At 45.0% G+C, this 13,840-nt stretch overlaps 2 protein-coding genes across 3 annotated transcripts in view; both read right to left on the reverse strand.

Moving 5' to 3' along the window:
• Positions 1-4,229, reverse strand: part of chga (chromogranin A) — a 9,314-nt gene extending 5,085 nt beyond the window's left edge. Inside the window, exons 1-4 of the mRNA XM_030346082.1 lie at positions 3,773-4,229; positions 3,499-3,548; positions 2,066-2,159; positions 1-64 (exon numbers count right to left, since the gene is read on the reverse strand). The exon at positions 1-64 is cut by the window's left edge and continues 5 nt beyond it. Of these exons, the coding sequence (XP_030201942.1) occupies positions 1-64; positions 2,066-2,159; positions 3,499-3,548; positions 3,773-3,818 (254 nt within the window). The 5' untranslated portion in view covers positions 3,819-4,229. The remainder of the gene's footprint in view (positions 65-2,065; positions 2,160-3,498; positions 3,549-3,772) is intronic.
• A 1,628-nt stretch (positions 4,230-5,857) lies between these two features.
• On the reverse strand, positions 5,858-13,817 carry si:dkey-177p2.18 (phospholipase B1, membrane-associated). 2 transcript variants are annotated; one of them, XM_030346083.1, is made up of 16 exons: positions 13,639-13,817; positions 13,240-13,304; positions 12,415-12,505; positions 12,252-12,310; positions 11,962-12,029; positions 11,823-11,866; positions 11,215-11,335; positions 10,683-10,734; positions 10,321-10,401; positions 10,170-10,235; positions 9,394-9,485; positions 8,168-8,249; positions 7,821-7,922; positions 7,408-7,503; positions 6,787-6,858; positions 5,858-6,455 (listed from the first exon to the last, which is right to left on the reverse strand). In XM_030346083.1, exons 1-16 carry the CDS (start codon positions 13,697-13,699, stop codon positions 6,297-6,299), a joined length of 1,311 nt encoding a protein of 436 aa, XP_030201943.1. In that variant the 5' UTR covers positions 13,700-13,817; the 3' UTR covers positions 5,858-6,296. The 2 variants fall into 2 exon arrangements, with proteins under 2 accessions (XP_030201943.1, XP_030201944.1); XM_030346084.1 differs by lacking the exon at positions 13,639-13,817 and adding an exon at positions 13,433-13,626.
• Positions 13,818-13,840: the final 23 nt, after the last annotated feature.

Here is a 13,840-nt window from a genome sequence, read left to right on the forward strand (position 1 = left end):
ACAGCAAGGCCCTCCATCTCTCTCAGGAAGTTATGGTGGCGTAAGATGGAAAAAAGCCTGTCATCTGCACACACACACACACACACACACACACACACACACACACACACACACACACACACACACACACACACACACACACACACATACACATACACACCAACACACCAACACATGCCCCCCCCCCCACCCCCCCCCCCCCCCCCCCCCCCCCCCCCCCCCCCGACACACACACACAAACAGACACAAACAGAAAACAGCATTTACATTGAGTAGGGCACTGGTGAAACCCTCTCTAAACACACCCTTCCCAGTTTAACAATGCAGCGCTGCCACTGGGCCAACGCACAGGTGCATGGCGCCCTCCGTCCCTGGGACTCAGCACTCTGCTGCGTTGTTCATCAGAGTTAATTGAGCCTGAAATGTTCGGCTTTGGAAGATAGCAGGCCCAATTAATCACGGGGGCTTTACAGCAGCATAGACCAGAACACATCTTTGGTGTTTTTTTTCGCTGAGCAGCATGACTGCCGCATCATTCAAAAATAATACCGGAATACTGAAACGCAGTGCACTTATTCCTTTTTGAATGGGTTCGTTATTTGAGCCGCCTTTCCTCCCTCCCTCTCCCTCTCTCTCCCTCTCTCTCCCGCCGTGTCTCAATGTTTGCATGTGTCTCTCCCCCTCTCCCTCTCCCTCCCACGTCCTCTCTCTCTCCAGTACATTTCGAAGTGGGGCACGGTTTCCCTGTCAGAGGCAGCTCTGTGTAACAATAGCTGTGATTGATCTCCCCCGACCCCCCACCCCCACCCCTATCGCCAACAAGGACGAGGGAGACGGATTTGGACCAGAGAAAACTGCTGTAAGTGATTAGATACGGCCAGGTCTCGCTGACCCAGCGATGACCCCCATGGAGAGCAGCGACGGTGTCAATCCCTATCAACCGCAAATATGACATACAACGTGGGTTATAAATATAACAGCTAACAGAGTTATATGTCGGAGGGGCAATTATGTCAACGATCAGAAAGATTGAGACGGATTTTGAAAGGTTGACACACTGGTTTCGTTCGTATACTTTGATGAGCCCAGAGGCACCATTATATCTGGACACAAAATGCAGGTTGACTGACACTACGGTAATGTTTACTGATGTTTTTCTAGATAATCATGTAGCGCAGAGGATTAAAATGCCAACCCCATCAGATGTGATGAATAGGGTCTAAATACGTGTTGTATTAAGTCACACAATTGGCATCCCATTCATCAAAGGGCATGTTTCTCTACCAACACCCAATTCCATTTCAGAAGGGTGTTTCAAAGCGATTTTTGTGAAGTCAGTCAACTGAATCTGAATCTGGAATGCTATTGTTAAGATGTCTATTTTAAGATGGTCACTGCAAACACATAAAGCTCTTCACAAATGCTGTCATCCTAACCCAGATTAATTGCATGATCTTGTCCTGTCTAAAAAAAAAGAGGGAGAGTTTTCATGGTTAAGTTAAAGCTAACCCTGTCCTAAGAAAGTTCACCACCACTAATGACCCTGCTTTTCACCCAAACTTCCTTATAACCTCTTGACCCCCTTTTGCTGTCATCAATGGATCTTTATATATATTCCTCCCAAAGAGGCACATGAAGAGTATGAGAATATATCAGAGGTTCCCAACATTGGGGTAGGGATCTCACTTGGGGTCCCCTGATTTGCACATGGGGTCAGATGAGATGATTTAAAGGTCTCATAGACGTCCGCATACAGAAAGCTTATGATTCATAGGCATGAGCAAACTACTACTAGTGTTAAGTTAAGCGATGCGATGACGTCCCCTGGGACAATGATGCAGATGGAAATGGGTAAAAAGTGTGGAAGCAGAAAGTTTAAGTTGGGGTCGCCGAAACCTTCACCTTTAGAAAGGAGTTCAGAGTGTTAACGAAGGACGGGAACCACTGGGGTAGATGTAGTGGTCAGAGAAGCAGAGTGCCTGGCTTACGGCCTTGGGTGAGGGCCAGGTGGGGTAAGGCCTTGGGTGAGGGCCAGGTGGGGTAAGGTCTCGGGTGCTCGTCTTACCTGTGCGCAGGGTGTCCAGGCACTCCTGGCTGACAGGCACGGGGTGAGGCATGGAGAGGACATCCGCAAGAGCCTCCACAATACATTTCATCACCTCCAGGGACATAGGAAACACAGGGGAATGATGGGATAAGCTATTACAAGTATGGATGTTTTCTGCGTCATATGTATGTCATGTTGTTTTCCTTTCCCCGTTGAGTTCCAGTTCAAGATTTGTTTGTCACATACAAAGTCACCCTCGTACAACATGTAGTGAAATGCTTACCCTGTTGTTTACTTATTCTAAGGTGATAGTTGTACTAGTGGTGGTGGTTGAAGTAGGGGTATGGCAAGTAATAGGGTTAGGGTGGATTTGGGGGGAACTGTATGTTTATTTATTTTCACAAGCTAAACTTAATATTATACTTAGCTTTTATATTTATATGCATTTATATGGCTGGCCACGGCCAAAATAACTCTTAAGGTTTTTAATTATGAATGTAGAGCGCTTTGTAATCCGGGATGTGAGACTCAAAGATGAAAGCATATCAAAAATACATTTGAATTTCATGACGATCACGCTGATGATTATATTTCAAAGGACGGCCGCTGTCTCCAGTATCTCAAATCTCGTATTAACCATGGGCTTTACTCTTCTCATGTTTGTTCTGATCATCTGTCCTTCTTTCTTTCCCCCCTCTCCCCCCCTCTCTCTCTCTCTCTCTCTTTCTTCCTCTCTCCCCATTCTCCTCGTCTCTTGTTTGTTCTTGTAATCTGTCTTTCTCTCTCTCCCTCTCTCCCTCTCTCCCTCTCTCTCTCTCTCTCTCTCTCTCTCTCTCTCTCTCTCTCTCTCTCTCTCTCTCCCCTCCTGCTCCTCTTTATTTTTGTATCGATGTCTCTCTCTTCCTGTCTGCCACCTTTCCATCATCTCTCTCCCTTCTCTTCCTCTCTCTCTATCTCTCTTTTCCTCATTTCCCTGTCCCATCTCCCCCTCTCTCTCTATCTCTCTTTTCCTCATTTCCCTGTCCCATCTCCCTCTCCCCCTCTCTCTATCACTCCCCCTCTCTCTCCAGTTGTATATCTGTCCGTCAATTAGGATGTAAAATGAATCGACCAAGGCAAGGTCATGTTCTCCATTGCCCTCAATTGAAAAGTGGTGTCTCATTTGATTCCAACTGTGACAAACTGCTGCTGCCTCTGCTATCTATCAAGGGTGAGGGACTACGCAGAATAACTGTCTGACTGCTATTTTCGGATTTAATTTCAATTCCATTGGTTTAAATCAAAGCAATTTAAAAGTTTAACTTCCTAGCACTTTCATAGTTCTGGTTCAGAAATAATACGCATCTCATAAAATAAATAGCCTAGTGCGATAATGGATTCAGAGGAATAATGTTTACATCATATTAATATCAATTAATAAATTGATAGGTCCTAATAATAATAATATTTACCTTGACGTCGCCATTCTCCAGTTCACCCGAAGTGACCGGCAATGACAGAACTGTATGGAGAGACGAAATCATTAAAATAATTAAATTACCAAAAACTGCCGGCATTTTGCGATTGTCACTTGAAGAGACGCAACATATGCCCCGGTACTCCCCAGTGCTCAGCGCGTGGCACTGTCCGTGGTGCTGAATCCGGAACAGCGACCCGCGGCAACGTTCTACATTTAATAAGCACTCACACTCGCCATTGATACAAATGTTAAGATAATTTACGTACCGCAAGTAGAAAACGTGACCAACAGGACAACTGCTCGCTCGATCATGTTTTCTTTATTCAGAATCAGCAACGATTCACTCTCCAGGAAAAAAATAAATGTCTTCGATTTCAGAAGATGGTAATCTATCTCCGCCTCCTTGAACGAACACAGCAAGTTATGGATGCATGGTGGACCAAACTCTCCTGATGTCTGACGCGCTCCTGCCTTCTCCTGCACCAACGATCCTCGTCTCTATTACCACGGACACCTAACAGCAAGAGGACCCGTTTTTATAGTTAGATCTGCATATAGGAAATGACATCATCGTTAGGCATACGGTTGTCACCTCTGAAAAAAAAGAGAGGTATATATAACAGCAAGCACAGTTTTTTTCACTTTATGTTCTCGGTCCTAATCTCGATTGCAGGAAATTGCTCGTTGGCTAGTGGTGCCACAGTATAGTATAACTTGTTTAGTATAATGTTACTTGAAATCATACAGCATAACCTACACAAAGTTGCATGCACACAGACACACTTTATAGTGTATGTTTAAATACAGTTTGTGTCAATAGATACATATGCTTTTTATCAGTTTATATATCTAGGTCGAGATCAGTAAACAAAGCAACATTTCATATTTGTCTGCGTTTATTAAGGACTACGGTTCCATTGTCTTACTGGATGATGGGAGATTGGATGTCTCTGCTTCCTGATTGTGTTGCTAGGGAACAGTAAATTGAAAACCTTCCTGCTACAGTACCTTCTCTCTGGCACTTGCATCCTTGTTGCGTACAGGTGGCTTGAATAGCGAGGGGATGAAAAGACGACCCCCCCTCACACATTATTGATAGAAATCGAATGAAATGTTCCAGGTTAAATCACTGATCATTTGCCATAGTTGTATCTGCTGTATAAGACTCTGTGATTTTAACAATTTATTCGGAATACAAATTCAGGGTTTCTTTGAAATTCCACGCCCAAAATATTTAGAAATACACCCGTGTGATGAAATAGACATAGTGCTTCAGTGGGATGGATATACAGTCCATGCTCAGAGCTCCCTCTCTTTGCATATCAATGTGCTTCATGAATAGGCAGTGTGACACACTTTTATATTATATTATATATTTTATATTATTTGCTCTTTTGTTACCAAGGCGGTGTCGGCCTGATACGTTGTGGAATAGGTTAGCTGCGTTTCATTTCCTATTGGATCAGGCGCCGAGACCTATCTCGTCCCACACATATTTGCACAGAATCAAGCAGTAATTGACTGTTTGCACATAAAGTGGGATTCTCAATGAACGCTATGATGGAGTAATTTTGCAACAACAGCTCATTGCATGATTCAGCTCATATGATACAAATGCTACTTACAAATCCGTTAACATAAACACTATTAGGCCTATGATATAAAGTATTACAAACACAAATCTAGGCCTTCTATCTGTTTTTAACAGGACTCACTCAACTAGTTTTGTCCGATGATTAGCCATTTCTGCCCGTCTGAATTCACAGTGATGGATGGTAAAGGCACACCATGTCAGATTATCTTATTGTCTGTCAATGATCTACTTCTCTAAATGCTATGGACTGCGCCACTGTTGTAGCCTATACTCTGCACACACTGATTCACCAAAGACAGACAAAGACCTTTCCACTGAGAATTTGAACAGCAAAAGCACTTGTTCTCTATATACTATACTATTATACTCTCCACTCTATTTAACTGTACCAAGGTGCATGCATAAGCCTATATAAGCTTTCCCATTGTGTCATTAAAGTTGGTCTATCTCGTGGTGAAGCCTCATTGCTGAGACACGTTCGCGCCCCAATCCATGACACACGATATGAGGGTGATACCGCCTTCACCTGCCCGTGGTGTTTACCTTCATTACACCTGCTCCGCATAATGAACTCAGACATGAATGGGCCATTCAACCTGGAGTGTCTGATCGTGTTTCATGGCTCCTGAAGTTGAATGCTCTAATGTATAGAAACATTATGTAAATAACATTTTCCAGTATAGCCTAAATGTGATATTTGTGTCATTCATGGTAATTTCTAACGATGATAAAGGAAATGTTCATCATACAGCTCAAATGCAAATGAGTTCCAGAATCTATTCCACAAAAGTAGGCCAACAAAGACAGCAGCAGAATATTAAATGGCTGAATTTTCTGCACATTAGTTGTTGATGGAGCAGAAATAATGATAACGATCTGAATAACAACAAAGGAATGGTAAAAAAAACGACCCAAACCTAAATTAAAACCAAAAGTCCTGGGCCAGGCTGCCGTCTGAACAGTTGAGTTCTCAGTCTACAACGGGAGTTCTGTAGGGTTTCCGCTGACATGAAGTCGGTTGGGGGATCGATCCACCATTTTGGAGCCAGGACACACCGTTAAAAAAGCAGTGTAAGTCGGTTTGGATTAAACGTGTCAGCTAAAAGACTAAATAGTAAATAGTATCGTCCAGCCTTGGCAGACACCAGTTCTTTTGGCACTAGCCGTGTGTTGAACGTGACAGACGGCCGGGGGCGTTATAGTAGAGTACAAAGAGCTATGCAGGCTAACGGGGCCCAGAGGACGAGGGGGCGGGGGGCCCACGGCGGAGACCCAGAGGCTGGGTCTTCCAGGACAGGGGGTGGGAGGCCGTCTCTGCTGGCTGCACTGGGTCGGGTGAAGATGTATGGATGATCCTTCGGTTGGACAAAAACAACAACCGAGAGTCAACGAATAGAGCAGGCACCAGAATGACAGAAGAACACTGTCCAAGGGGATTTCTGTCTTTTGGAATGGTGGTAGCTCTACAAGCACACAGAACCGAATATAATATTACTAATAAAACAGACTCCTTCTAGTTGACTAGGAACATAACGCATTATCGCTATTATCGAGGATAACTTGCATAGCAGCTATTGTTTATATGAATATGACCCGAAATACAGTGCTTGTAGTGTGTGTTTCTATACCTTGTATTTTGTATATTTGTTTGTTTGTATGTGTGTTCATATATGTCTTGAGATTTACCAGTGATGGACAGATCAGGTCGATGGGGTCTGAGAAACTGCTCACCATGAGCTTGTGTCCTTCGGGCTGAAACTGAGAGACAATAATATGAGGTGCTAAACTATTTGAATCAGATTCTCTCATTAAAAGCATTTTCTTTAAAAGGTATGAGGTTTTGGTAACATCATGACTCCTAGTTCGGTCTGAATGCCTTGTTGAATCATAACTCAATAGTTCAATCTGAACTCCAAGTTGAATCATAACTCATAGTTCAGTCGGAACTAGTTCAGTCTGAACTCCTAGATCAATCATTGCTCATAGTTAAATCTAAACTTGAGGCTTGAACTTTTCCAGTTCTCATAACTCTTTTGATACAGCAAATATGTCATATGTCAGAGAGAGAAAAAAGAGAGAGAGGTTAGAGAGAGAGTGAAAGCGAGGTTAGAGGAGAAAGAGAGAGAGAGAGAAAGGATAGAGAGAAAGAGGGAGGTTAGAGAGAGAAAGAGAGTGAGTGCGAGAGAGAGGTTAGAGTGAGAGCGAGAGTGACAGAGGGAGGTTAGAGAGAGGTGAAAAAGGGATTCCAATACAGAGAAAAGAGGTCACAGAGAGAAAAAGAGGTGAGAGAGAGGTGAGAGAACCTACCATGTTGTTCCAGAGGCCTTTAGCCAGCTCCTCGTGTCCCTTTATGGTGAAGTGGAAACAGTCATGGGTGAAGAATGTCATGTCTATCCTTCCACTCTTCCCATGGGAAAAAAGAAAAAGATATAATAATGTGGATTTTATTCCTTGTGAATGTTTATGATAAAATGGTCTAAGATTAGAGAAAAAACATTAATCCCCTTAAAACATACATTGATAGAAGTCATTTATTTTCTTTCAAGATTCACGGTGAAACGATGCATATGTCATGTGTTCAAAACAATCAACAAAGAGTATATAGGCACATGGAAGCAGGTGTGCTGCACATGTCTGAGTGCGGGTGTGTGTGTGTGTGTGCGTGCGTTCGTGTGTGTACTGCTGACATGTTTTAAGAGAGGACAGGACAGGTTCAGTACCGGCAGGCGGGGGGGGTCGGAGTTCTTCAGGAAGGGCTGAAGAACGACCGCAAAGTCGTCCCGGAAGAAGCGATTGCTGTAGAGGAGCTGCTCTAGACGCTTCTAGAAGTCAAAGAATGGTTAAAAGTAATGTACTCAAACTGTCGAGTACTAGGTCGTCGACTTTAGCTACTGGATAAGACGATCTGTACTTTCTTTTTTGGATGACAACAATTAAAATTGGAGCAGAGTTAAACGGTAGAACATTTCCGTTTCAAGAATCGATAAAGTACACAGTAAGGATCTGAAGGGAGACTATCGCTTTCCTCCCTCTGGCTGCTCCATTAGTTATGAATAAAAGATCTAACCTGGAACTCCAGATTGACCTCTACTAGTTCCCGTAGTTCAGGAGAACTGGCCACTGGCTTGATCAGGCAAGAACAGAAGGACCTGAGAGAGAGAGAGAGAGAGAGAGAGAGAGAGAGAGAGAGAGAGAGAGAGAGAGAGAGAGAGAGAGAGAGAGAGAGAGAGAGAGAGAGAGAGAGAGAGAGAGAGAGAGAGAGAGAGAGAGAGAGAGAGAGAGAGAGAGAGAGAGAGAGAGAGAGACCATCGTTTGCAAAGACTTCTGAGATGAGACATTACTAGAAGCTTTTTGTAATGAAACACTTTGAATACAGCCTTGGCACCCCACACACATAAAGACCACCCAGTACCACCCACAAATTGTGTTAAATTGTGCAACAAAAGCTACCATTCTAACCATGTGTTAACTACAGCCCAGCTGAACGAGGGCATGCCAGTATCCTGTATATACTGCACCTCGTCCAACAAAAGTCACGCTCTGATTTGGACCGAATATAGCTCTTCACACCAACAACACGTGTGAGGTTTTGAATCCAGCGGCCTTTCCAGGAATAAAAGTCCCACTGTGTGAGCAGCAGAAGCAGCAGCAGCAGCAGCAGCAGCAGCAGCCAGGTTTCAAATGTAAACCGTTGGGCTCTCCACCTGACAAGGGGGTGCAGCGACTGAGTCATAATGTACCCCAGGTGGTCTCAAGGGGACAGCTGGGGAGAGCGAGAGAGAGCGAGAGAGAGAGAGAGAGAGAGAGAGAGAGAGAGAGAGAGAGAGAGAGAGAGAGGGAGAGAGAGAGAGAGAGAGAGAGAGGGAGAGAGAGAGAGAGAGAGAGAGAGAGAGAGAGAGAGAGAGAGAGAGGGAGAGAGAGAGAGAGAGAGGGAGAGCGAGAGCGAGAGCGAGAGAGCGAGGTTAGAGAGAGCGAGAGGGAGGGCGAGAGAGGTTAGAGAGAGAGAAAGGTTAGAGAGAGAAAGAGGGAGCTTAGGGAGAGAAATATTTGAGAGCGAGGTGTGTGAGAGAGAGAGAGAGAGAGAGGTGAGAGAGAGGTGAGAGAACCTACCACGTGGTTCCAGAGCCCTTTAGCAAGCTCCTCGTGTCCCTTTATGGTGAAGCCGAAACAGTCATGGGTGAAAAGAGATCGAGATCGAGAGCGAGAGAGCGAGAGAGAGAGAGAGAGAGAGAGAGAGAGAGAGAGAGAGAGAGAGAGAGAGAGAGAGAGAGATCGAGAGAGAGAGAGACTCACCGCTGGAGCAGGCACCCTGGCGCAGGTCTCTGGACCTCCCGCAGAGTCTCCATGGGGAGGATCTGGACCACGTTGACGATCATCCGAGGCACCTGCAGGACAACATGAGATCATGATTCTTAGTTCAGTCTGAACTCCGGGTTGAATCATTACTCAATAGTTCAGTCTGAACTCCTAGCTCAATCATAACGCATAGTTCAATCTAAACTTTTTTTTCTTATATTTCGTGTATGCAGTGTCAAGTCTCATTAAGGCTAAGCGGCTCTTTTCCCAACAGAGTCCTAGGATCGCATGGTGGTTAGGGTGTCGGCTGATGGGAATCAGAGCTGAAAGGCTCTAGCTTTGAATCCCTAAACCCACAGTCTGAAGTTCACTGTAGGTCGCTTGTGATATAAACGTCTGCTCAAGGCCTGAATGGTAAACATGATGATAACCCAGTGGTCAGCGATGCTAACACAGTTAGCGTTCAGAACATGTAGAATCCAGTGTTGTGCGTGTGTTATAGAGACGCCTCAATAATGAAACCGACACCAGCCCAGGAGGTAAAGGGGGGCTGGCTGGTAACCGCGAGGGTCCCTGAGCAAGGGCCCTCACCCTGACTGCTCCCGAAGAGCTGGATGTCGCCTTGCATGGCTGACACTGCCGTCGGCGTGTGAATGTGTGCACGAATGGGTGAATGTCAGGCAATCTTGTAAAGTGCTTTGGACAAAAGCGTTATATTAATGCATTCCCTTTTACAATATCAATGGAGGGAGGTGCATGCCGATGTTTTTTACCTCATTCATCAGCATTTCCAAGGAGACGGTCATGTAGTGGATGAAGTTGTCGACTGAAAACAGAGCCTAAAAGGGAACGAAATAAGTATTCATTCAAATGAATGAGAATGACTTGTGAATTGATGTTTAGTAGGAGGGCGTTTGAATATACCTTATCTTTGCAGTAATCACAAATGTCATTCATGCCAATGAGAATGGTCAGAAGCTTCCAATCCTCCTCAAAGGTAAGACCCTGTGATTAGGAGAAACAGCATCAAGCGTGATGAAACGTCTCTGTTCCCAAAAGGACCAGAGAACGGATCAGATTCCAGAACACAATACAGGACATATACATATTACTTTGTGGACATTTCCATAATCAGCACATCGGCCGATTTGAGGTCAGACTGAGTGCAGTTTGGTGACCTCCAGAGTAAGTTGCTCCAGGGCCCATTCATCAACCAAAGGTCCAAACCAAACAAGTTCTCATCACTCTCATGCTGTGTTGTCTTATATGCTGGAACATTGCGGTACCTCATAGTTCCTGAGAGTGTCAATCAGATATCTTGTCTGCCCAGGGAGATTGCTAGGAAACAGACAAGAGTATTCTCTTTATAAAGCAATAACTATTGAATCACACACAACAGTTTGGCAGAATGAATCATGAACAAAGAGATTGAGTTTGCCTTGTAGACCTCATCCAATTCCAATGAACAAACTCTTTAACCACATTTACTATTGACTCATGTACAGTCCCTGAACCGACACGTCTACCCAGTGAACAGTGAACTCGGACACGTGTCAATAAGGAGCAGGAAAGCGAATGGGAGGCTTTCTCGAGAAATGCCTTGCTCAAGACATTGGGGATTGAACCAAGTCACCTTCGGGTTTGGAACGGAAAACCCTAGCCACATTTATACAGTGGACACTAACCTGTCCACTGTATACATACTAGCCTAGATTGCCTAGATACATACTAGACTAGAATGTTAAAAGGTCTATGATGGATTCGACAGACAGACGGACAGACAGATAGGAGGGTGTGTTCATCACGGGGCTGTCTCACAAGGTGTTGTGTCCGGTGACGGCTAGGTTGAAGCCTGTCTCGCTGAGCGGGGCCGTGGTGCCGTGCACCGTCTTACTGGGAGCCGCCCCCAGCACACTGGGATTGTACAGCTTGATGATGTCTGAAACACATGCGGTTCGAGTGAGACCAGTTCTCCTCTGTAGAGAGGGGGCTTTCTGTAGATTAGATTACATTACTTTATTTATGCCCGGAGGTAGATTTGGTGTACAGTTAAGTGAGCTGGCTTTCTCCACACATGACAGACAAGACATTTAGGACACTGCAAACATAACAAAAGCACAGCATTAGTGAAAGGGAAAGTGCAAGTAATGCATCCTATTGAATGACAGGGATCAGAAGGGGGGGATGATGATAAAATAATAGTAACAATTAAAAATAAATAAATAAAGGGCGGGGGTAGCCATCATTACTTTTGCTTGGGGTCTGTTTTGTTCATCTCTCTAATGACAGAGGGAACAAAGCACAAAGCTCACATTGTGACTGTGGTGGTCAAAGCAAAAGAAAACACTATTTTGACTTGAGCGAGGCAGAGACAACAGGCGGAAGTCAGGAGGGATGCTTTTGTGTCGAGCGCGGAGATCCCTTACTCGCCAAGGTGATGACGTCTTGGAAGGAACCGTAGCCCCCGATGCTGAGGGACACATCAGCCGGATGTTATTGTGAGAGAAAAACGATGAGCGCTGCCAACTGTGGAATGGCTGTGATCACCGACTCGGGTTGCAGTACCTCCATGACACGTGACGGAATTCAATAGGGATCCCAAGGACGTTGGAGGCGTTGGCGCCGATGGCAGTCTGCGATAGGAGGGGACGGCAGAAACATTATCAGCCACGGGAAAGAGGAGTCTCATGTTAGCAAAACAAATCTTTCAAGGACACAGATGCGACAGACAGTGATGACACACAGACATCACATCCTCTTTGCAATACAAAGAAAGTGTCGCGGAGCAAATTTAAGGATAAGAATTGTCTGATCATAAAATATGTATCAAAACTGTATAAATAAATACAACTTACGGTCATAGAGTCTCCCAGGGCAGCAATGACTTTGATGTCGGCCGCCTTCACTAACTCGACTGTAGGGGACAAAGGTGAGCGGACCATTTGAGAATTAATCGATAATGTCTGTGTCTGTATGTGTGTATGCGTGTGTGTGTGTTTGTGTGTGCATTGCCCTGACCTGAGGAAGGGACAGAGGGAGAGGGACTCATGTCCGGACATTGGAAGAGAGGATGTTTAAAATTCACAGGCCTAGTTTTCTCTGGAAACTCCTGAGATTGAAAGGGGATGGTATGGGGGAAGAGAGAGAGAGAGAGCCAGAGAGAGAGATACGGAGACAGAGTCAGAGAGAGAGATTCAGCAGCAGCAGCAGCAGCGGCAGCATGACTTAATGCTCTACTTAACCGAAGCCGCTCTTGCTTCTAATCAATGAGTTGATTAGAATTAATTGCACATTATAATACTTGCGCACACGCCATGTTAATTGTGTTAGCTTTTCTTAGCGGGGCCTGCCGTGGGCCATGTAATCCAACTCAGACGTTGATTCAATCTGGGAGGATTGTCTGGTGCGGCCGTTTCACTGCAGTTGTGTTCTGATCAGATTGAACGTGGCCAAGGCAGTCCTCTTCATGTGCCTCGAAGCATTCCTGTACCAAACCTATAGTCCTAATCTGTAGTCTACCACAATCTCTGGCTATATGATACGGTATATATGGATCAGAACTTCTGGACGGTTAAACTCCAGAAAAAGCTATTCTACAACCGTCTCCCTTGCTAGTATCACCCGTGATGTTGTTCAGTCAGAGAAAATATTTCGTATCTGAGTGAGAAAGGCATTATAGAAGACACAGTTTGATCTCTGATGGTTGCTTATGAAAAAGAACACCAACAAATAAAATACAATGAAATTCAAGCTAAGCATAACACAATTCAACTTTGATCAGTCATAAGGCTGTCAACAACACTTTATGGAGGTTTAGATAAAGAGGTCAAAGGTGATTTTTACCTCGTTGAGAGCTGCCTGGTTGTAATGTCGTAGTCCCTCTTCATATTCCCACCACCACTCATTTCCTTCGATGGAAAGCCAAAATCACAAGTATGATGCAACCAGCCATTAAACATCCCGAAACGCATCACTGGAACTTTTACCATACATTAAAACCCCTTTTACATACATCTGTACACAGGCGTTTACCTACAATAACAAAGTTGTGGTAGTTTTGCGTGTTCAACAACCCCTGTAACGCTTCTGTAGCGAGCGTGACCCCCTCATTGTGTAAACCAGAGTCAACCTGTCTGAACCAGGGCCTCTGGCACGGGACGCTAACTCCAACAAAACCAACATAACACCCCTGTCCGCACTCTCCAATGGGAGGCCGTTCGGTGGACCTGTTCTAGCACTTGCCTTTGCCCGAGCAGGACGAGAGAGCGCACGTTGCCACGGCGATCCAAAGCCACCCCATCATGGTGTGTGCGGTTGTGTGGATGAGACCCGCACAATGTGATGACACGGATGCGTCACTTTGTGTTGGTCACCTTGCAAAACTATCCCCCTCCCACAAAAGGGCTGAGTGACACGGTGAAACAAACGGACCCTCTTTGACATG

Source organism: Gadus morhua, chromosome 21 (assembly GCF_902167405.1).
Source record: "Gadus morhua chromosome 21, gadMor3.0, whole genome shotgun sequence".
Taxonomy (NCBI): Eukaryota; Metazoa; Chordata; class Actinopteri; order Gadiformes; family Gadidae; genus Gadus; species Gadus morhua.

Coding starts and splice junctions, on each gene's coding strand:
- si:dkey-177p2.18 (XM_030346083.1), bottom strand. CDS start 13,699: ATGATGGGGTGGCTTTGGATCGCCGTGGCAACGTGCGCTCTCTCGTCC. Junction 12,030..12,251: donor CCCTGGGAGACTCTATGACC/GTAAGTTGTATT, acceptor CTCCTATCGCAG/ACTGCCATCGGCGCCAACGC. Junction 11,867..11,961: donor TTCCGTCACGTGTCATGGAG/GTACTGCAACCC, acceptor TGTGTCCCTCAG/CATCGGGGGCTACGGTTCCT.